This window comes from Xiphias gladius, chromosome 3 (genome assembly GCF_016859285.1).
Source record: "Xiphias gladius isolate SHS-SW01 ecotype Sanya breed wild chromosome 3, ASM1685928v1, whole genome shotgun sequence".
Lineage (NCBI taxonomy): Eukaryota > Metazoa > Chordata > Actinopteri > Istiophoriformes > Xiphiidae > Xiphias > Xiphias gladius.
In genome coordinates, this window is record NC_053402.1 from 22,775,598 (window position 1) to 22,799,407 (window position 23,810).

The 23,810-nt window shown below is 41.8% G+C and overlaps 2 protein-coding genes across 19 annotated transcripts in view; one reads left to right on the forward strand and one right to left on the reverse strand.

Annotated features, from left to right (window-relative positions):
- Nucleotides 1-118: 118 nt before the first annotated feature.
- rcvrna (recoverin a) lies at nt 119-1,619 on the forward strand. The gene is made up of 3 exons (XM_040123509.1): nt 119-499; nt 1,286-1,397; nt 1,501-1,619. Exons 1-3 carry the CDS (start codon nt 119-121, stop codon nt 1,617-1,619), a joined length of 612 nt encoding a protein of 203 aa, XP_039979443.1.
- A 4,062-nt stretch (nt 1,620-5,681) lies between these two features.
- gas7a (growth arrest-specific 7a) overlaps nt 5,682-23,810 on the reverse strand; it is a 41,035-nt gene continuing 22,906 nt past the window's right edge. For 16 of the 18 annotated variants that reach the window (XM_040123972.1, XM_040123977.1, XM_040123965.1 and 13 more), the window contains 9 exons: nt 22,073-22,162; nt 20,596-20,711; nt 18,037-18,111; nt 16,789-16,867; nt 14,564-14,695; nt 13,183-13,306; nt 11,477-11,556; nt 10,868-10,966; nt 7,497-7,610 (listed from right to left, as the gene is read on the reverse strand). In XM_040123972.1, the coding sequence (XP_039979906.1) occupies nt 7,497-7,610; nt 10,868-10,966; nt 11,477-11,556; nt 13,183-13,306; nt 14,564-14,695; nt 16,789-16,867; nt 18,037-18,111; nt 20,596-20,711; nt 22,073-22,162 (909 nt within the window). Of the gene's footprint in view, nt 7,611-10,867; nt 10,967-11,476; nt 11,557-13,182; nt 13,307-14,563; nt 14,696-16,788; nt 16,868-18,036; nt 18,112-20,595; nt 20,712-22,072; nt 22,163-23,810 lie in introns of those variants that run through there. The other 2 variants (XM_040123966.1, XR_005707215.1) reach the window with 2 other exon arrangements.

A 23,810-nucleotide genomic window follows, 5' to 3' on the forward strand; every position in this document is an offset into this window, starting at 1 on the left:
CTTGAGGGGGTGCCAGGGCGAACACAAGGCAGAGTAAAGCGAACGAACGCCGCGGAGGTTTTACCCCCAAACACAGGAGATTAAAAGAAGTAGTAGTTGTTTCACCTTTCTGAGCAGGATGGGGAATACTAAGAGCAGCGCTTTGTCGAAGGAGATCCTGGAGGAACTGAAATCCAACACAAAATACTCCGAGGCTGAGCTCTGCACTTGGTACCAGTCCTTCCTGAAGGAGTGTCCCAGCGGGAAGATCAGCAAGGAGCAGTTTCAAGGCATCTACGCCAGCTTCTTCCCAGACGCAGACCCCACGGCGTATGCACAGCACGTATTCAGGAGTTTTGACACCAACGCGGACGGCACTTTGGACTTTAAGGAATACATTGTCGCCCTGCACCTCACCTCGGGGGGAAAGACTCTGCAAAAGCTGGAGTGGGCCTTCGCCCTGTACGACGTGGACGGGAATGGAACCATCAGCAAAAATGAAATCCAAGAGATTGTTAGGGTACTCACTGTATACCTTCTTCTTTCATCATGGTGGTGCAGACTGCTACTCACAGCCTGAAGTATATTAAGTAAAAATGTTGCTTTTTCCTTGCAAAATTAACAAGGTTTGACTTCCATTCAGCCTCAATCCAAAAGCTTTTCACAACTTTTACATGGATAAATCTTTTGTTGTTACCCCTTTAAGCAAAATTTTCTATGATGTAAACAAAAGGAAACATCTATGTTATGTAGGTGAATGGGATTATAACTGAGTAATTGATGACTCGATAATATTGTACACTTTCTTTTGTTGTGGTGTTAAAACCGTATATGGAAAGTATACAATTATCAATCTACAGAATAACAACCATGCTCTATATTGAGATGCAATCAATGGTCAATTAATCTACCACATATTTCCTTGATTAATTGTTTAGTTTGTAAAAACTGGGCAAACCTCCGATCAATTTAGCAGATTTTAGTATTTGAAATTGCTCATTTAGTCAAACAAACAGGCCAAAAAAATTAAATTTATAAATTAGAGAAAAGCAGGAAATTGTCGTATTTACGAGGCTGTAACCAGTGAATTCTAAGCATTTTTGCTTGATAAATGCAATAATGCTTAGACTGATTATTAAAATTGTTGATCAATTTTCTTAACATTTCAGTAGTAACTGAAGCTATTGTTAAGTACATAGTTACTTTATATTCTTTAAGATATTTAAATTTTGTATGAATCATCCAAATGCACGATGAAAATCTGCATGCACAATTAAAGACATGTTCAAAAATTACTCTCACGCAGTCGATATTCAACATGATTCCTGTTGATGACCAGAAGAACCTCCCCGAGGACGAAGACACACCAGAGAAGAGGGCTGAAAAAATCTGGGAATTCTTTGGGAAGAAGGAGAATGGTAATTCTCATCGGCATCAACACCTGTAATAACCTCTTGGAAGCTTCTTAAATGCCTTTTTCTATAACTTTCTGCATCATATTCTGCTTTTGTCCTTTCACAGATAAAATCTCAGAGGGAGAATTCATTCAAGGTGTGATGGACAACAAGGACATCCTGCGGTTGATACAATATGATGAACCACAGAAAATTAAAGACAAGTTGAAAGAGAAGAAGCAATAGTCTGTGGGCGGTAAAAGGCCCTTTTTGTGGTTTTAGGACTGTTTTATTTTTTTGTTTACATTCTTACATGATCTTGCTGCTTGTTTCTCGTTTTTTCGGTCTTAGCAGCCAAACAGTGTTGTGTTTTTGTCTTTGTACCCAGAAAGCCATTAGACATTGCATTTGATATAAGAAAACACAAGCCGAGGAACTCTTGAAAAGGCAATTAAAGCGCAGAGTTTGAAACTTTGGTCATTTATACTGTGTATCTGCATGATTATACTGCCCTCTAAAACCAAAATGCAATAACTACATATTTGGTCAAAACTGACCAATTGTTATCATAAAAACTACGATATTATACAAGCGAATTCATCTTTTTTGGGAAAACAGCATGAAAAAGGTCGTAAGAACTAGCAAAAAAGGTACCAAACTGCAGCAACTGCACTCCGGCTAGTTATGGCTAGAAAAAAACTTTTTCCTCTTTTCCTGAAATTGAAAAAATCAGGTTTGATGCTTTGACATCTTAGTGAAGGAGTTTACTCCGCCACATAAATAGGACAACAGCTAAATCTTAAATCAAAATGAAGAGAAAAAAACAAAAAGAAAACAAACACCTGTTAAACTAGTTCAGCTAAACGCTAACTAGCCTAGCTTGCAGAGTAGCAGTAACTGCCATCTCCGCAGCCTCTGAATTCACCTCATTTCACGTGGCTAACTTTAGCTACGTTTAAATCCCATATTCAAATGTATTTATCTGCAGATTAATTCATTAAACTAACCCATTAGTTCGAATGTGCAAGAGAGCTGAAGAAGAAACGAGAACATTTTGTTCGATACTAAGTGTACCCTGCGCCCTTTTTATCGTCCAAACATAGTGTAGCATCTAAATGTTTTTAGGTTAGAAATTACAGACAAATATACGTTATAGAAATGACAAGAAATTACAAAATTATATCACTGAATGTATAATTTTTTGTTAAAACAGTATGAAAAGGTCGTAAGAACTAGATAATTGAAGTAAAAACCAAACTGCAGGGACTGCACTGCATCTAGATAAGACTAGCTAGTAAGAACTAAAGCTAAAACTTTTTCCTTTTTCCTGGAATTGAAAAATCATCTTAATAAGTGATTTTTCGTACCACATAAGTAAGACAGAAGCTGAATCTTAAAAACAGTAATGAAGAGAGAAGAAACAAAACACTGGATAAACTAGTGCCGCTAAATGCTAACTAGCCAGCTAGCTAGCAGAGAATAACTGCCTTCACTGCATCCCTTCGCTTCAGTGGTTGACTTTGTGTAGTCACGCTACCTTTAAAACATATTCAAATGTATTTTTTTTTTAATTTAAACTAGCTCATTACTTTATAAACTAGCTCTCTTCGTCAAATGAAGAGAAAAAGAGCATATTCTCTTTTTTAAGATGCGGCATTTTCACTTTCAAAACATACAGTAGAGTATCTAAATGTTTTTGTCACAGATAACAGGTCTGTGACAAGGAGTAATAATCAGCATGAATGGCACGAAGTTGAAGGTTTTACACCTTATATATTTATTTCAAACGTCAAACCCTTTTTCCCCCCTCATCTCCACAGTGTCTGTATTAGCTTTTCTTTGGCTTTTTAAGGCAGTATAGGGCTTTAATATCCCACCCTGATGTCCACACACATGGACAACAGTGCTTGATCACGACCCCTCGCACCCGCCACCCCTCGGTGCCGGCGTGCCAGCAATTTACTCTCTCTCCCCCCTGTCTGGCAGTGCACCAGCACGTTGCTGTCGCACTTGAAGATTCCTTCATTAGGTCGATAGCGAGAAAGTCGGGCAGAGAGCTCCTTAGGAGAGGAATTAGGCTCAGGTTAACAATCCACCTGTATCGGCCAATCCTATTAGGAGCTGAAGGTCAGTCGAGAAGAAACGACCTCCTTACTCGAGTGTCTAGTTGGGATAATATGGGCCCTGGCACAGTGGAGAAGACGCTGCTTAAATTTGCTCCTCTGGAAAGCCCGTGTGCTTCACGCGGTCGAGCTCCAACTTCGTATGCAGTGTCACTGCCACTTTTTTTTTTTTTAAATCAGTTTTGTTCCTGGTTATAAATATTGTTAGGCAAGCTAAGCGATAATGGATGTATCAGTGCAAACGATTAGGATACCGATCGATTATACGTCATGACAGAAGTGTATATTCACTAAAAACATTTGCGTTCTACCACATAGGTGGATGGATTAATCACTGACGAGAAGGAAACGGAGACTTCCGTGCTTACTTTGGTTGAGTGGCTTTTTGTGTCGTTTTCGAGCACGTTTTTGAAATTTAGAGGTACCCTCATGAGTTTTCTAATGCATCGTGTGAATCTCTGATGCCTACGAACGTGTTGAAAGCCCTAATAAAACATTTGTAAAACTGAAATTGAAGGTACTTTATGAAAATCGTTTGAAAATCCCTTTCTTCCAGCAAGTGATATAGTTAATAGTCACTTATATAGTTACATCAAAAACTCACTTTCACTTCTGCCATGGATCAAAAAGGTGCATATTCAGTTCCGTCTCCGTATCGGGGTTTTATTAATGCGTAAACTGGCGGTGCACATTTTTAAGCTCCATTGAATTAAGGTTAAGGTATTATGATATTAAGATATTAAGGTTTAAACTGAGATATAAGATTAAACAAGTTGTACCAATTTAACTGCCCTGTATTTGTGAGTAATGCTGTGTGGAGTGCGTTGCAGTTGAGCTTTAAGTCAAGAAAGATAAATAACCTTGGGGAGGACCTTGGTTTTTCACAAAGTGAAACGTAAGAGTCAGCCCCCCTTTTGCCACCCTAATAATGTCAGTACAGTCCCCACAGAATTTTAAAACCTGCACAGTTTACACCATGGATGTATTACAGGAGCCGACTGACAGACAGACAGATGGAAGAGATAAACAAACACCTGCCGAACGTCCCAAAACCGCCTCTGTGACCGCGCCTGCTACAGCAGGTGTCTCCAGGACCACATTTTGCCATGACGACACGTCTCACACACACACACACACACACACACACACACACACACACACACACACACACACAGACTCACAAGGTGAAAACAAAACCGACCACGTTGTTGCAGCTGGTAAAAATGACAGTTTGCCGTTTCACAGGGGGTTACGTGCTAGACTATGTCTTAGCTGTGACCACTAACTTCAAGGAGTTTTTAACGCTAATGTTTTTGTACAGGTTGAACATTATGTGAATTTTTGAGCTTTAGAGCTGCTGGTAGGTGGATTTTTTTAGTGTTTCATAGAGCCACCGACTGTACCTTAATATTTACCTAAATTAAAAAAAAAAAAAAAAAAAAAAAAAAAGTCGAACTATTCTTCCATTTGCCATTTGCAGATCAAATTAGTAAGTGTATTACTGCAGATAACTGGACAAATCTTATTTTTTGTCGTTTTTTTGATATGAAATTCTGCAAAGTACCGTATATCACACTCTCAAACAGAATCTGAGCCCGTACGTTCAAGCTTCTTCATGAGAAAGAGGCAGAGATGAGCCAAAACATTTTGACGTCTCACAGATGGAGCGAATTACGCCGATTATCCCGTAACAATAGCAGTCAGTTCTTGTAGTCAACGTTTTGGAAGACGCGAGCGACTACGGCCCAGAGGACTGGGCCGGAGCATCTCCCGAACAGCGAGGCCCGTGGGAGCGGTCCTAATGTTTCGGCTCATCGGTGCCCTGCTCTGCTGAACGGGCGGGAGAATTTGCATAATCTCGTCCTAGAGAGTGTTTTAGCTCGGGGGTGATACATGTTCAGAATACACACTGAATCAGCGTCCATCCACCTGCCCTTTTTCCCCTCCAGTCTGCCCTGGACCGGATCCGGTGGCGTTTCGTGGGCACGTAAGCCGACCAAAAGGTCGGCATTTTCAGCTGGGGGTCGGGCCGTGTGTGCGTGCGTCCCTCTGCTCAATACAATTATTGAAAAGAAAAAAAAAAAAAAAAAATGAAAATGTGACTGCCCACTTCTAAAATCCTAACCTCCCAGTACAGTTACATAACGACACACTGTGACATTTAATTTTCAAAGAGGAGATTTATTTTGGACACTGCATTCCACAGTACACCGTCTGGACAGAGGTCACCTATGATCAAACATTCTTAAAACATCGGATTTAATGCACGTTATGAAAATGTTCACCACAGAAGGGCAGTTAACTAAACCGTTACGTCATCGCGAAATGGTCGATTCTTGTCAGGAACATTTAGTTGGAACAGAATAACTTGTTACATTTAGCGCACGACATTGACACACACTGATAAAACCTCTACAACAGATATGCTATTTAAAACCTGCGCACGAAGCCGTTTGGGTTCAAAGAAAGGTCTCAACACACTGAATCCGTCTGATTCAAATAAAGGTGGCTTTTCATCATTTGGCGGAAAAAAACCAACTTATCAGTGTGTTGGCGATAAGGCAGGTAAGCCTTTATTTATTTTATTTTTATTTTTTTTTCTTCTTCTGCCTGGCACCTGGATTAAGATTACGATTTAAATCTTTGCTGTTTGATCGGCTCCGTCCTTTAGGGGAACTGAAAAGCACGGCCGCAGAAAGGTAATAATCCAAATAAATCCAAAGCAGATAGACCACAACAGAACGTAAAGACAAAGACAGACACACACACATACATGTAAAAACAGCCACATACTGTACATGCAGTCTTTGATAAAATGTCTTTTATCTGCATTTGTGCAACTGGGATGAGTCAGCTGGCTTTTGCTCCGGTGGATTGATCCATATCAAAAATTTATTACCTTATCTTCTCTGCAGTTTGGTGAATTTTTTCTCTCACCTGCACGCCGCCCCTGTCACTGAACACCACCGTAAAGATTTCCCCTGTGCATTTACCAAAAAAACAAAAAAACAAACAAACAAAAACAAACAACATTGTACAGTACAAACACCTCAACAGCCCGACGATCTGGGGCCTGTTAAAACATCTGACAGCAAAATACATCTAGCCTGTATGTACAAATGTACACTGATGCAGAGTAGAATATATCAAGGACATTCCAGGTATATAACCGTTAGGCACTAAAAGGTGTTTCAGCGTAACTTGGACCACCTTTTTCCTCCGGACTGATCCGAAATAGACCCTAGACCCTAATCAAATTCACATTCCAAAACACTGTGTGTGTGTGTGTGTGTGTGTGTGTGTGTGTGTGTGTGTGTGTTTGTGTTTGTGTGTGTTTTTTTTCTTAAACAGTTGAGGTTACCGGATATTAACGCTGTACACTTGAAGTCAAATTTTTTTTCCGAGAAAGCTCCTAAATGGATCCTGTCACTTACAAGATACAGATTACCATCATGGTTCCACAAATTGTGCAGCTGTCCATATACAGTAAAAGCAAGGTATTCAAAACATGCATTTCCACCAAAATGAACCAGCAAAATATGAAAATATATCATATTCATTCTAGGAGCTCCATATGCTTCAATATCTGTATCTAAAATAAAGGGAAATATCAATAATCAGAATTTTTTTTTTGTTTGGTTTACTCAAACTGGAAAAGTGTTGACTGAAGCTAAACAATTCAAAATACATCTATTTTTTAATAGTCTCAACTTTACAACAGGTAAACAGCAGAGTATGTTAAATGGCATTCAGTAAGCTAATGTTGAGTATGATAGGGTTAAAATTAGAACATGCTGGTACTTTTTTCCGTTATTGTTTCCTGGCCTCAGACTGCGTTAAGTATGAACCTTTCCTCCTGTTATTCCAGTCAGAGAGAGGATGAGCAGACCTCTGTGGTCTGAACATGCACTGTTCCCTGGATCAGTGTTATTAGAAGTGTTCTGGGACTCTGTGTTATAATACTGGACAGACAGAACGGCTGATCCCAGGTCAGGATGGTTCATATGTCCATATCCACAGGTCGAACCTCGGCGGTCTTATTCTCCTTCACCCACAGCTCTCGGTCTTTGGCTGGATCGACGTTCTGCAGCAGCTGGTCGACCGGCTCCACCATCTAGAAATACATAAACGGTAACATGACCCCGTCTAAACTTCAGCATTAGCTCAGTGCATTTGTTGTTACTGCCTCGGCGGGTCGGATACAGTCTTACAGAAGGGAGGGCCATGGCAGCTGAACAGTCAGTCGGTCGGGCTGTCGGTCCGAACGCTTTGATCCATACCAAGCCTTCTCAGCGATTAGTCGCCATAAACTTTGGTATGAATATTCATGGTTCTAAAGGAATAGTTTGACAATTTGGGAAACACACTTCTGGCAGAGAGTTAGATGAGAATATTGATATTGTGTTTCCTGAGACTCTTCATCATAGTTGGTCGTAGGTGGATTTGGTCGGATTTGAGCCAGAGTACCCGTTTAGCCTGACCACCTTCAGATGTGGTCTAGCCGATCAGATCCCGTTCTGATCACAATGAGTTCCGTGTGCGTTTACACCTGCGTTAACACGCGACCTTCCTTATCCAGACAGGATTTCCAGATACAGATCCCACTATGAATCGCAAGATGTTAACTCTGTTACAGGCAGGTCGCCATCAAAATGCGCTCGAGAGAAAGGTCCCATTAGATTTTAATGACCTTTTCTCTCGCACCACCTCTAGCGCCAACACAAGGAATAATACAGTTGATGGTTCTTACATTCATTATGAAGATGAAACGCAGTTAGCTGTGTTTTATTAGCTGTAACTGTAGCCGGGCCCTTTCCCTTCATGTCATGTTTTAAGCTGCAATCAACATGCTTGATGATACTGTCCAATGACTTGCCCTTCGGATGTGAAAGTCAGAAGAATCATCCTAAGCCACTGCATGAGACCACTTTGCCTGAAAGAGCTGATGACCCACCTCTAATTACTTCACAGAATTTCAACGTCCCATTTGCGCTACATGCCCTGGTTTAAATTTCCAACCTTCCAAGAGCTAAATTCTGGGTGAAATGCCGAATCCTTCCAGTTTTGGGCATCAGCAAAAATCAGTGAGTGTTATAGTAAAACGCTCCTAATTCAAAAGAGATACACGTGAACTCTACCAGCACATCGTCACGTTAAGTTGTGCTGACAGTGCTGACACAATATGTCTCGTTAGATTTACAGGGTTTACGCTACACCTCTCAAATAAGCAGAGCGTCTTGGTGGATTTCTCTGAGCCACCCAGGGATGACGGCGAGTGTGCTGGACGAAAGTCTGACCGAGGAACGCCGATGGCTCACTCCGTCACGTCATCTACACTAAGCAGCCCCAGTACGTCCCCACTTTCACCTCTGGATTAAGCTATAGATTTTTTTTTTTTGATTCTGTTGGATAAGTGTCGATCCCAATGTGTTTGGATGGTTCAACAACAACAACAACAACAACCGTTCATTAAATTCAATAAAGACAAAACTGAAGTAACAGTGATTCGTTCTGACTCAGGGCACAAAAGATCAGCACGGGGCCTTTAAATAACCACGGAGTGCCGTCTCGTGGACAAAGAAAACAGCCTGGATTCATCTCCCAGCACCTGCTTCAGCCATGATCATGTAGTGTTAACTACCAGTTCAGGTCTTAGGGACACCAGTTAATGTACCGCACGGCTTTCCAGCTATTTTCTTTGTTGCAGATCAGAGTTGTTTTGGTGCCTCCCTGGCAGGATTTATCTTTATCTTTTCTGTTTCAGTTCCATAATGGATTCTGCCCCTTAAAAGAGAGATCCTGTGCATCCATAAGACTGCGAGTTTAAAGAATTATCCAACTGAGACGTCAGAGATTGTGCAGTTGTAGGTATCTATTTTTGTGTGCGGATTCAACTCAGTTACGGCAGAGTGGCCCTGGTGCAGTAAACCTTCTTTTACAGTAGAGTAGGCTCTCTGTTTGCTTTATACCTAATGTCACTGTGGCAGGTGAAATGTGATGTTGTGTGGTTTTTACATGTAGGCATGGTGTAGTTGTTGTTTGCGTATTTAGCCTGATACTGCATAATGTATTCTTATTCCTTACTATACTGCAGAAAACACACCGTTTTGTGCATCATACCGTGTGTGTGTGTGTGTGTGTGTGTGTGTGTGTGTGTGTGAATAAAGCACCAGTTAGGGACGTCTTACTGTTTCTCCACTTCTTACTGGACTAGCTGTGGTGACTGCAATTTCCTTTAAGCAACTGCGCCTGGAGATTCTGTATTAAAAAGTAGGTTTTCAGATTGGCCTCGAGTAACCAACGCCTCCTCTGTCACACTCTCGCCACTGAAGACTGAAAATCCTTTTTACCTGCTCCGCTGCACATAACTGGGACAAACACTCAAAAGATCTGAGATTTGGTTTGACAGTTACTATTTTTACATCAGTGATCCGCTCACAGTTGCTTTCAATAAAACTTTGGGCTTTTTTTTTTTTTTTTTGTACTGTAAATTGTTCTGTATTTCTTTTTCCTACTGTTTTATTCTCAATATTTTGTAAAAATATTATATATCATTTTCTATAAAAAATAAAGAGATACCCTCTTGTCCTCTACAACAAACACACCCGCCATGAGGCTACCAACAGCTTGTATGAGTAGAAGTCAATTATTTGAGAAAGCCATGGATACAATCTAATATTTCCTACATTAGCTTGACTTTACCTTCTGTAACGTGAAGGCTACTGTGAATTTAGGCTGTGGATTTTTGTCAGCCTGAAGTGGTGTAGTACGTAGGAAAGAGATCATTTGATATCAGCTGGTTTTACCTGAGTCTGGGTTTTGTTCATTTGCTCAGGTTAAAAATCAAACAACTGACACATAAATAACAATGAGAAATTATTGTGCAGGGAGAGAAAAGCAGGACTGTGAAATATACTCTCTAGCAGAAATTTGGAAATCTGTGTCTGATTTAAAATTGTCATTTGCTTGGAAGATGTTATATATGTATATTATATACATATTTAGAAAACATTAATGTCATACATTGTAAGAAGCTGAGTTTCCAGATATAAAGGAGCCAGTGGGTTGGAAGGATTTGAGTCGGGGTTGCGATTCTAACAAAGCAGTTTTGAAGAAGCAAATCTCTATGAAGAGTTGTTGGAAATGTACTTGTCCACATTATGCTACAGTATGAAAAGTAAAGACAGATTAAAGAATAATTAAAAGGCGTGAAGGCAAAGTTTGTCTGCAAAGACTGAAAGACCCGAGTCTTGTTGCCTAAATCTCATTTTGAACGGACACAGAATCACATTGAAAAAGACTAGAGTGCCTCTCTTCAGTGTCGATAAAGTAGACGTGCAGTAAAATGCAGGAAAACAAACAGAAACTCACGCTCTGATTGAACATGTCTGTTTCGTGTCGCAGGGTCGTGTACTGGCGTAAATGCTGCTGGATCCACTCGATCCGTTCGACCTCCAGCTTCTCCAGCTCCTGAAGTGGAAGGAAGACAGACGGTCAGCAACGGAAACAACCGGCTAAACCTTGTGAGATAAGCTTCACGTCCTCATTGCCTGGGGTCCAACAGACCCTCTGCTGTATATGTAAAAAACAACAACAATTGCAAAATCAACCAACCATTCTCCTTTGCTTCTGACCTTATTAAAACTGAGTCCACATCTAACATTCACTCACAAACTGTTATAAAACCACAAAAACAGAAATCCAAATCCACACTTATTTGGGATTTGGGAGGGTTAAAGCCGCAGACAAAGATATAAACGTCATTTAACATCACGCGCATATGAAAATCCATTGTTGGAGTCTCTGAGAGCCCAAACAGATGTAATGGGTCCTTTTCTGTCGCAGATTCCAGGAATATTTTCATAAGCAATTCTCATAAAATTAGGAAAAGTCATGAAGTATTAACCTGGAAAAAAACAAAAAACAAAAACAAAAACAATGCTGAGTGTGTTTCCCGAGACTCCAAAGAGAAGGTTTTACCATGCTGGTGGTGACCATTTCTTCAAACCATTTCGACTGGGTTTGGTTGTACAGATCCACGCAGCGCATCAGGTCGTCGCCTGGAGAACAGAGACAAGAGGTCAGGGGTCGACAAAGGGTCTGCTGTCGGTCCACAAGAGAAACAGCGATAGGCATTTACGGGGGGGGGTTTTCTTTTTTCCAGACTTTTCAAACCATCGTTTTCCGCTCTGCATGTCTGTTAGTGGCAGTACAATGGGATACCTGTGGAGTAAAACCCTTAAGGACCAGCAGAGGGCGCTCCGAAATCATTCATTAACGAGTTTTGCTCCGTCACAGATGAATCACGGTTTAATGTGGACATTTGTAACTTTACTTTGATACTTTATGTGCGTTTTGCTGATAATACTTCAGTACTTTTACTTGAGTAGAATTTTTTACTCAGTGCTGAGACCTGAGAGAGGAATCCCAGCTTCGTACTTTAACAGCACTCAAACAACATAAAACTTTAAACTAAGTTCCTTAAAGATGCATTTGCCTCGGGTCAAATTTACTTTCTCGGTGTTTGACCAGCGAGGTGTCAGATAATAAAGCAGAAACCATCACTGGGGCTTATTAAGATTCATTCAGAGACGGTAAAGACACGTTCCCGCCTCTGGCAGCGGGTGCCGTGAGCCGTGACGACATTTGGCCCAACCTTGAGGCAGCAGCGGTGATCACCGACACGAGGCTGACATCATTTACCTGTGCCTTATGAGCGATATTGATTTGAGCTTTGGACTGTGACTAATCTACTGACTGGAAGAGAGAAAGAACCACATAAGCTCCCACAGAGGTTTTTTTTTTTCCCCCCCTCTGCTGGAGCACGGGACTGTAGGAGAGAACAACTACAACACGCCTTTCTGGGTGAAATGTCAAACACAGTGTAACCGGTGGGATTTCTGGCTTTTCCTGTGCTCGTCTTTTTAGTTTCTTCACCTTAAGCTGATGAAAAAATGGGAAAAAAAACAAACAAATTCAAAGCCCATGTTAGGATACACACGCATCAGCGCAGTCTGAAGAATTTGTCGTTCAAAGGTCCATAGACTGTCCACAGTCAGTCAGTAAACTTCCTGTCTGTGGACAGTCCGTAATGCAAACATGAAATCATTTGTCGCTAATATATTACACTATATTACATGCGTTTAATCTGTACGAAAACGAAAGCGTAGAAATAACAATTAGTCGTTTCATGAGTGGTTATGTGTCGGACTATTTCTTGACCGGAAACCAAATGTAACCCTCGGTAAAACGGCAAATTGTTGTTTTTATGCTGCGGTTTCTGTGCATTTTGTATAAATGTACAAAGCTAGCTTAGCCAGGATGTGGTTAGCCTAGCTTAGCCTGGACTGGAAGTGGGTGGTGGGAGGGCATCCAGGCGGATGGGTGAACTTTTGTTACCAAGAAATAGTTCCATCACCTAACTCCATCTAAAAACTAACTAACTAAACTAACAGTTGTTTTCACTTTGGGAGTTACTGTCCATTTCCTCCTGCTTTCCAAAGTTTCATTGTCATCTTTGGAGTTTGTTTCTGCTGCTGGTTCAGATTACTACTACTTCCTCTCTCCACGCAGACTTTTCAGATCCTCCATGTGCATCAGTGTAGTTATTTGATGACATCTGAATACTGCACTGCACTGTTGCTGTGACCGTCTCTTATCTCAGCCCCGACTCCGTGACCTCTGACCTGCTTGTGTGGATTTCCGCCGGGCCTTCTTTATGTCCTCCTCCGTCTTGTTGCTGAGTTTGATCTCCAGCTGCTGGGTCTTCACCTCCAGATCCTTCTGCCTGTCTGCCAGGGCTTTACGGGCCTGCGCAAGCGCACACGCACGCACGCACGCACGCACGCACGCACGCACACACACACACACACACACACACACACACACACACACACACACCAAGCAGGATGTATGAAGGTAGAAACAATGAGTCATTCGGCACAATCCTCGGCTTTACTGTATGTACATCTATTGCAAGAGTCATTACAGCCTTTTCATGTTGGCTACTGATATCCGCGCTCACATCCTCTGTCTCATCCTTTAATCTTTTCTTAATCCTCATCATTGAGTCTTTCCTCTGTTTCTCTACAGAGGCAACTCACCAAGGTCACGGCGCGATGGTGTTCGAGAAGGTAAACACGCAGTAACGGCGATGCGTGAGTCAAGAAAATCTTCAACAGACAACAACAAAAAGAAAACATGTGGGCTGGAGTCATCCTAAACCCACTGATTAGGTCACTTAATGCAGGCCGGCAGCAACGATGGAGCCAAAGCTTTGTTTTTGGCTGGAAATCATTTTCATAGTTGGACTAACTCTGATGTTAGAGAGTAAACACTGAGTGACAGAAATTGGTTGCATCTGAAGACTATTTAAGATTTTAATGCAGGTTGCAGATGCTGTGAGACCGCGCCAAACTAGATTTAACATTTCAGAAACGTATTTTAAGCAGGTCTCAAATGTGCAATTCAGCTTGTACGTGATGAGACGTTAAGAAAAGCACCAATAAAGCAACGACAAGAAGGACGACAAGCACTTACTCGCAGACACAGACCTTTTGACAGCATGCAACAGAAGTGACTGTTTGCTTGTCTCCACTTTTATATCTTTGCCACTTTCATTTAGCAGAATCTACCGATTAGTCTGACACACTGCGCTGAATCTATCTCATAATCTTTTGTTTGTATTAGGTTATTTCCTATAGTGCAGGCATTGCATTCCTATGTCCCACCAGAAAACACACAAAAATAAATAAATAAATTTAAAAAAAAAGTGCTGTGTGTGTGTTTATACAGAGGAAACAAATTCATTCATGAAACGACTTAACAGGCGGGAGGCAACAACAACGTGCTGTACAAAGATGTACCGAGTGTAGGAGTCATTGAAGCTCTTTTCATTATGTAACCTCTGATTTAAACACTGCTGTGTGTTTTCTGCTACTGTCTCTTTGGAGATTGACTTTTGGACATTTGAACGGAAACACGGGCCAGTGAGTCGTGAGGGGAAACAGTTTTCAACCCGAACTGCGGGCGGACTGCCTCCAGCGTCTCGTTAGAATCTCTACGTACCTTCTCCACACTCGCGTAGCGACTCGCCAGCTGCTTCCTCAGGTCGGCGATGTGATGGTCGTACTTTTTCAGGTCCTTCTTGAAGTTGTCGCCTCTGAACGTCAGCAAGGGCTTCTCTACCTCAGAGTGGAGCTGTGAGAACAAGCAGCTGTCAGTAAAGCACAGTGTAACAGCAGCGCTTTATTTAACATACTGATTTAAGGAAAACTTTGCCTTCTCTGTTTGATAACTGCTGGAAAAAACACACTTTCCAGCCTCAGTGGTGATTAAATTATGTGATTGATTATAATTAATGAATTTTAATTATATATTTTATTTACTGATGTTGTGACAGCTGACAGAAGTAGCAGGATGAATTCTGAAGTGTATAGTTCTACACTATCTGCTCTGATTCAGCCAAATGCTGCAAAACTGATAATAAACCCAAAACATACTGCGAAAGCAACCCAAGAGCTTATCAGGACAAAGAGATGGAATATTCTTCAATGGCCAAGTCAGTCACCTGACCTCAACCCAACTGAGCATGCTTTTCACTTCCTGAAGACAAAACTGAGGGCAGAAAGACCCACAAACAAGCAGCAACTGAAGGTGGCTGCAGTAAAGGCCTGGAAAACCATCTCAAGAGAGGAAACGCAGTATCTGGTGACGTCCATGGGTTCCAGACTTCTGCCAGTCGTTGACTGCAAAGGATTTTCATCAAAGTATTGAAAATAATCCTGATATTTTTAATTATGTTATTTTGTCCAATTACTTCTGAGCTTCTGAAAATGAGGTACTATGTATAAAAATGGCTGTAATTCCTAAAAGGTTCATGGGATATTTTTGTTAAACCCCTTGAATTAAAGCTGAAAGTCTACACTTCAATCACATCTTGCTGGATTTGTTTCATATCCCTACCTATGGGCCCAGCTGTAATTTCTTCGTTTTTACTTATATAACTGCAGCGATAATTTACAACTGAAAACCAGCTAATTTTTTAGGAAAGTTTCCAGGAAATTGGCTGGAAAATCCAGGACCTGTAAAACAAACCATTTCCAGTTTTTGTCAGCAGTGTTGGCTCTCCACAGTGCTAATCTTGTGAAAATACCAAAGCCAGCAGCTATAGATGAAATGTAGGTTATTAGAGAGTCAGGGGGGAGAATGAGCTGGAGCCTCTGCTGGCTCAATAAGACTTCTCATTCCCTGCGTGACCGCGCATTACCTTCTCCTTACCCCCCTCATTATGAGGCATGGAGTGTCGGAGTGCTAGCGGAGCAGGGAAGAGCCTGCGCGGTCCTGGGTGGGGGCTCGTCAGAGCACATAACTAATTAATTAGACAACAGAGGGGCTATGAAAAGCTCAGAGGCTGCCTCTGCGTTATTCAAGGCCGCATCTGAGGCCAGTGTGCGGTTTCCGCATCGCTGGTAATCGGATGGCGGACGGGTCGTTTTCGTCGGTCAACACCGACAAGCTTGAGGTAAACAGGCCCCGTCACCCCAGGACGTGGTCAGATCGTGTATCCGTGTCTGCAGCTGATTGAAAACATTAAACACTTGACCTGAAGGCTCAGAAAACTGCAAACCGAAGGCTTCAGCGCAGGGGTGGAGGTAGACTCCTTCAGTCCAGAGGAAGCTATAAATATCCTCATGTAGCGTCTTACATAGTTGTGGTTTTGCTTTTGTTGTGCCAGAGAGATTTATGTTCTCAATGTACTTGAATGTGCTTTTTAAAAAAATGCTTTTTATGCTCAATTTAGTTGCATTATATATGTTGTATGTGCCTCTGTGTCGCATGTTTTAAATAGCAGAACAGTGTCTTGTATAATGTTTCTCTCTTTTTATTATTGCTCTGCATGCTTATCAATGAACTCAGTAACTTTGTCATTTTAATCTTATATTCTCAGGTTATGTTTTTTAGTGACTTCATACTTCCAGGGACTGAGGATGAAAAAAAAAAAAAGCCTCTTGGCTCATTTTACACAATACATAAATACAATACATAAATAAAAGTAAATAAAAATAAACTGACCTAAGCCACTGGTTACTTTTTTTATACCTAAAATATCTACAATTTTATTAATAGTCTTGTCTAAAAAGGTGGAAAATGCCCATTATAATTTCCCAAAGCTGAAGGTGGCGCCTTCTATATTTCTTGTTTAACTGAAATCCCAAAATATTCAGTTTTCTGTCAGAAATCATTTTCGGTTCTAGATAAGGGTTTCACACTAAAAGTCCTCTTATTATTACCTTGTTGGAGAACTTAAGGTGAACCTCAGCCTCATCGTGGAGACTCTTCTTCAGCTGAGTCCAGGCTTCTCCGAGAGTCCTGAGAAAAGGTTGACGTGAAGTGAGTTAAACACTCTGAGAGCATGAACACTGAACATGTGGAGGAGGGTTCGACTGTGGGCCTCATGTACGGGGAGCCAACGGGAAGAGAGCACGGTCCCCAGAGGCGAGGTACATCGCCAGGCTGCTACTTTTACGATGGACTTAACTCCTTTTCGTGCCGAGTGGGAGGGTGACGGTATCGTCTGCATTTATTGACGCAGAAGAAATCTTATATAGGTGAAATAAAAATCCAGGCACAACTCTATGTTCATAAAGAATTAACATTAGCAAAACAGAGTAGGATCCAACTTAATGCTAACATTAAACATTAGCCAGCTAAAGTTGTATTTGGTGATTTTGTGTCTGTCAGTGACGACTGTTACATTTTTTTAGGTAACCGTCTTCCTGAACGGTAAAAGGAGCTAAAAAATACTGGATTATTTTGTTTTATTTTTTTAAAATTTCTTTATTTTATGTATCATGTGCTTAGGCACATAATTCACTAAAATCAAGAACTGACACACACACCACAAGGTGCAGGTACAAGACAGCAAGTTACAACACGCGGGCAGAAGGCACAAAGGTAAACACACGGACACACAAGCAGACGATCTGACACGGAACAAGGGAAGTCAACTGGTATAAATAGTGCAAGGCTGATGAAGTCCGAGGACATCTGGCAGACAGCTAGAAAGGAGGGCAGGTCTGGGGAAATTAAGGGACGAACGTGGCCTGGGACAAGTGAGCAGGGACTGGAGACAGGGGCTGAAGTGGAACGGGGAAGCAGATTGTGACATTTATGGCTGATAAAAAAAAAAAAAAATCCTCTGTAATTATGGAATTTCCAGATCTGGAAACAAACCAAAATCTACCCTTCCTCGAGCCAAACCGTATCTCTTCTCTCTGCTGATTTTGCAATGCGCTCAAAGATTTCTGTGCTTTGTTGCTGACAAACAAACATGAAAAAGAAACATCCCCTCTCTCATGAGGTATCCGTCTCTGAATGGCGCATCAGACACCAAAAGTAGCGTGGGAATAAGTCTATTTTAAACACTCCTATCTTTAGACACAGTTCTGTTAATTACTGACGCTATCTGCTGTTTTGCAGAGGGAGCTTTCGAGCTGCACCCACTGCTCTGTCTTACCGCGAATGTTTGCTGCACTCACCCTTCCTCCTGTGCTGCCAGGGGGCTCAGAGACAGCTTGGAGAGGTTCTTGGCATATTCCTCCTCAATCTTTATCCTGAAACACAAACAGACAAACACCAAGATGTGAAAGCTGCCTGGACAGAAAGCGCTTTAGTGAAGGGGGGCGGGGGGGGGAGTACTTAAACACAGATGATTTGCAGCAGAATGACAGAAAACTTTGCTGCAAAGGCTGAAATCCAAACATCACGGGCTCCCGTGCATCAATAATCTCATTGTGCTTGTGAAAAATAAATAACTGAGAAAAAAAAAACTTCAACGGTATTTTACAGGGCAGCTGTTCTCCCATCTCCATTTTCGAGATGTGCTCTTGTTTGCCATTGGTAGCCATGTTTGTGCCCTCTGTGACACTCACCTCCTCCACCACAGTCTCACATTCAGCATCCTAAACCTGAGTAAATCTGTCATCTAAAGAAGGTCACGAGGCCCAGTCTCTGACTTGATGTTTTCGGATGCTCGCAGCACATAGCAACCTGGCGAGACAACGCAGAGAAGGTCGGCGCTGGATATAAGTCTTCGTGAAGGATTTGGGAGACGGCGGCTTCTCGAATCAGGAGAAGACAAGGCAATTTCCTCTACGTTCAGTGGCTGAGTTGAGATCCATAGCTCCTCTAATTACTGGCTTCAGGCACAAACTGCAACCCCTCAGCTATAAGACAAAGGTTTTGAGACCAGCATCCTGCAGATCCCTTTATAAATGGAGCTTACTCTGGTGACTGCTGTGGACCTGCCCAGTCCGTTCAAGATCTTTTCTGGGCTGTGGCTCATGTTGTCGGGAACAGAGCCTCCGGTGCTGTTGCTCCTGTGCTCGGGGGTCTCTCCCTGCCTCAAATCCACCATGCTCTAGACTTAAAACCCATCTTTTTTTTAGCCAATTTTTTCCATTAACATTTTTTTGATTGTTTTCTTTTTGTTTATTCATTTTGATTTCACATTTAAGATTTAATTTATTATTGTTATTATTTTTATTATAATTATTGTTAAGAACTGCATAAACTGCAACTTATATTTGTCGGCACAAAGAACAATTGCAAGTTGTTAGGCCTTAGAAACTTAAATTAACAGCAGTTAAAACAGAAATTTAAATTGTGTCTTATTTCGGTGTAACTTCGAATCTTAATCTGTGGTTTGTTACAATGAGAGAAGGTTCTGTTAACTGGTGTTTTTTAGTTGGGGAATGCAGGAAAACCACTTTGCATCAAGCACTGTAAAGTCTCACGATAAACTTATATTAAATTAAATTTTCTTTTATTACCAATTCAGTGTGATTGATAAGTTTGTCCGTTTTAGGTTTAATTTGTTTAATTGTCATTTTCAGAACTTAAAATCGTGACTTCAGTTGACAAACTGTCCATTGGACTGTTTTACTTAACTCGTCAAATTAAGTTATTTAGAACAACTTTCTCTGATTAGTGTATACTTCCCATCACACATTGTATTAAGATTAAAAATCCTTAATTTTTCTGATACAAAACATTTACACAATGGAAGTTGTTGCGTGTCTTTTTATACATGATGTGTCTTCTTGCTGATCCATATTTAAGCAATGCAAATCGTAATAAAGCCAGATTCGCATTTCAGACACTTCTCGCACCTTTTATTGTGAAAAGCACTTGAGCCAAACCCGTTTCCTGGCCAAGGGCCGGTTCTCCGGCTTATCACAATATCACACCCGTCGTGCTCAATAACAGCAAAGTCTCGCCATGTCTCAATCCGAGCATGAAGTAGAACTTCATCGAATCGTGCCAATGAGCCATTTTCCTCAATCGAACATGAGTTTCACATTATAACGAGGTAAGTTTCCGGTTATAACGTGAAATATATCTTGTTATAAAAATAAACTTTTCACGTTATAACATGATATTGATCCCCTCTCTTTTTCTTGACGTTGTGGCAATATGCTGCCGTAGGAAATCATGCATTTGTTGGGGACTATTTTCAGCGGCGGATCAATCCACATTTGGTGCTCTAGTGAGTATTTGGGGAAGCAGGATGGTGTGTGTGGGACTGAATCAAATAAATTGCTGTGTGTGTGTGTGTTCAGGGTGATGAGGGAACATGTCACTCAGTGCAACAGTGTGGCTCACTGACGTGTATTAATAGTTTCTGAACAACAGTGGAGCTGTGTGGCTCAGAGGAATAAGATTTATCAGACTTTAGATACACAGACAATACTCGGCAGTGGGATCAATTCATTGATGGTTTTGGTCTTTCAATGGGATTTGCTGACAGTTGGACAAAAATATAGAGTTTCACCAGCCTTACTCTCTAAAAGAGGAGGCACTGAGGAGGTACTGAGCAGCTTGCTGAGTGTCTAAGTTCAAACCTTTTTTGTTTTCTGAGCTTGTGTCAGGTAACTAACTCACATTTTAAATGGCTCCTGCACTGGGAATATTTCTGCCTCCGGAGCAGCTCTGTGTCTGTCACGCTTGTTAATTAATTCATAAAACCTGCTGTGAAAGAACCACACAGTCCGTTTAGTTTGTTATAGTCCAGTCTTATGTGAAATTAAAGCTGTTACCTCTCGTGGATAAACTCGGCCATCTCTTTCTGCATCTGTTTGCCCTTCAGCTGCTTCTGCAGGAGAACCTCGAAGCCCGCCACCGAGGTGGTCCCCTGGGGGTCTTTCTTGTCGGTCTAAAGAAGAGGAGAGCGTCATTCGAAGACAGCGGTGGACAAATAAAACAACCACAGCTATGAGCTCATGGACAGAACGTCCACTAACACCTCTGTGTTGTTTACGTTTGAGAGCACGTAGGTTTGTGAGAATGAGCTCCGGGTGGTGAGTCAGAAACTGGGAGTACGAATGTGTGACTCACACTTGCATGACAAGGAGGGCACGCGTTGGTGTGCGTGCGTCAATCACTTATCGCTGGATGTGTGTTAGGTGTGTGATTTTGAGCACAAAAAGTCAAACCGGATACAACCACGTGCAGCACTTTGTCTCGTTGGCGACAGTGGCGCCGTGGGTTGCCACGTGGAACAGGGGTGCCAGATTTATTTCACGCAGCGGGTCTGAGTAGCGGCTCAGCGGACAGACAAAACATCACGAGCAAGCCAAGGAGGAGGAAACAGGCATCGGATCTCAGCCGGTAATGCAGGATGAGGGGTTTTCAATACAAATCTAATTTAGGACGGAAATGTATGGAAACTGAAAATTACAGGAGCCACTGGAGAGACATTAGAAGCAGGAGGCTCATTGTGTTTGCAGCGAAGCCGGTCGATCAGCCTTCCACCTGTGATCCTGCAACTCCAACTTGAAAGCCAATAGCAGCTTTTGCTAAATGAAGAGCGCAGTTTTGGATCAATCTGCAACTAGCAACAACTGTAATGGCTGCTTCTGTCGTGTTTTAGTCACATAATCTAATTTGAGCATTTAGCTTTCAACTGCAGTGGGACGGGGAATCTTCTGGAGCTTCTTTGTGGGCGGGCAGTCGAACCAAACACATGCATACGCACTGTATGAGAACGGCGCAAAGTGGAAAATCTGTGGTTTGATGTTTGAAAGAACTACCTGGTGGTTTAGGTGGGAACAATGACTGTCAGCAAAAAGTTAGCTAATGTAGGCCCATGCTGTATCCACGGCGAGCTCTATTAACTGCATGCACCGGCCCTTTCTAGTCATATCTACTCCAGTTTATCCATAGTAAGAAAATAATTTTTTGAAATGTGATGAGAGAAATATACTTGAGCGATTTTAAGGACTTACGGACTAAAAAAATCCAGCCACATTTGTTTTCTCTTAAGACACTTCTGTATTAGTAAGTCGGATGTATCAGAGCTTTCAGAAAAATCGGAGTTTCCCAGTCGTAATAACCACTTGGATGTTGACACGAGTGCTGTTTACAATTGGGAAATTACAGCATATACCGCTTTCACTTTTTTGGTTGTGTTGCTTTGTTTTCCTCTAAACACGTCGGGTCTCTGCACATCTGCGGCACACCAAAATACCACAAGGGATAGCTCTATTGTAGTTGCTGTGTTTCAGCAGAACTCACCCAGAAGTAATCGCAGTAGCTCCATTCGTTGGGTTTGAGGAGCTGCTGCTCCGGACCTTCACCGGGCAGAGGGAAAGTCACACAGTTGATCTGAAGCAAAGGGAGAAGAAACACAGAGATGAGGAGCCATGACCTAACTGGAAAAACAGAGCAGCAAAAGGCTGTGAGCCAAACGCACGCTGTATGTGAAAATGTATTGCAACAGTCCAAGTATTATCTTTGGAACAGTGAGGTAACAGGCCTGGGTTTCATTTGGATCATGCAGATGAGAGGAAAAAGGTCAGACATGAGTAAACATATGAATGAGCCGATGTTGGCCATCCAGAAGGTGACCCATGGGCCTTCAGGGGGGGAGAGACAGAGAGAGGGGAAGAGAGAGACAAGCCTGTCCAGTTGGGGGGGCTTTTCTACAATATCCTTCAAATTGAACAAACGAACTTGATACACTTGAGTATATGTGGTGTTGCAGACAAACACACCCGGCACTCGGCCTGAGTACGGACTCCATGCTCCACAGCGTCTTCAATTACTCTTGGGGCTGCAATTATATAATGTTCACCATCTGTGAGCCCTCCCTCCTGGCACTGCAAGTTACCCACTGTGCCATGTCAGCCGCTGCTGCACACTGCACGGGCATCCAGACAGGACGCCTCACGCGCCCACGCGCACACACACAAACACACACACAAAAACACACTGAGTCACGGTGTTTACAGCTTGAGTTCACCACTGTGCTGCTGTCGCACAAGCTGAGGAGAAACATGCAACGTTTACCAGCTCGCTCGACTGAACTGCTTCGTTCGTCTCACTTTCAAATTTCAAATAAAGACGGGAGAGGGGAAATTTCGCTCATCCGAGCGACGTAACGTCGCGGCATTTGTGTTCGCCAGCTCGGGTCGTGTGCGATGCTTTACGAAGAACACCAAAGGGAAGCAAGATGCGAAAGAAAACACGTTGAAGAGCAGAATTGTCGCTCAGCCCCAAACAGTATATAAACACTGAATAGGTGGTTTGTAAATAACACACTATGATGTAGCTATAAGCAGATATAAGTGTTTATTACTGTATTTGTCGACAACTCCTCCTCTGGATACTCATAAGTGGATAAACATATAAAAATAGACAATATAGTAAAACATAGCTGTAGTATAAAATGTGTCTTTGTTATTAAGCACTGCACATTAATAAACACTTAAAATGTCCTTATAGCTGCTTAAAAACTACATTGCAGAAATATTTATTTAATGCTTATATGCTGCTTATAAATGCTAAATAGGGGGACTTAAACTAAAGTTTTACCAAAGACATAGTTTTCGTTCAAAATTAGTCATTTTATTGTAAAAAGTTGACTCTTTGGGTCCAATAAAAAGGAAAAAGTGATTATTAAAAAAAACCCCACATCAGTATATTATACTGTATTTGTGTCAATTACGGTCACAGCCACTGAAAATGGTCTCCTTCAAACTTTACAACCAAAAAGTCGTGTTGTGAAATGATGCCCCAGTTTACACAACTTGAACACTGAACGTTTACTCGGAGTCGGCCTGCAGAATAACTGACTCCATGTCAAAGAACTCGTCGGTGTGGCTGCATTTTGTTTAGACGGATGAGCAAAAAGTCGGGTGTAAACTTTGCAAACAGCAGATTTGCGCATCACGGCTCAACATCTAACCTGGCGTATCATCTAAAAACGGTACGCTACCTCGTCTGCACTAGGATGCTCAGTCAGCTTTTGTGT

Bases quoted from the DNA above. Each gene is read 5' to 3' on its own strand.
- rcvrna (XM_040123509.1), top strand. From the start codon at position 119: ATGGGGAATACTAAGAGCAGCGCTTTGTCGAAGGAGATCCTGGAGGAA. The intron at 500-1,285 runs GTACTCACTGTA...ACTCTCACGCAG, and splicing joins AAATCCAAGAGATTGTTAGG to TCGATATTCAACATGATTCC. The intron at 1,398-1,500 runs GTAATTCTCATC...GTCCTTTCACAG, and splicing joins CTTTGGGAAGAAGGAGAATG to ATAAAATCTCAGAGGGAGAA.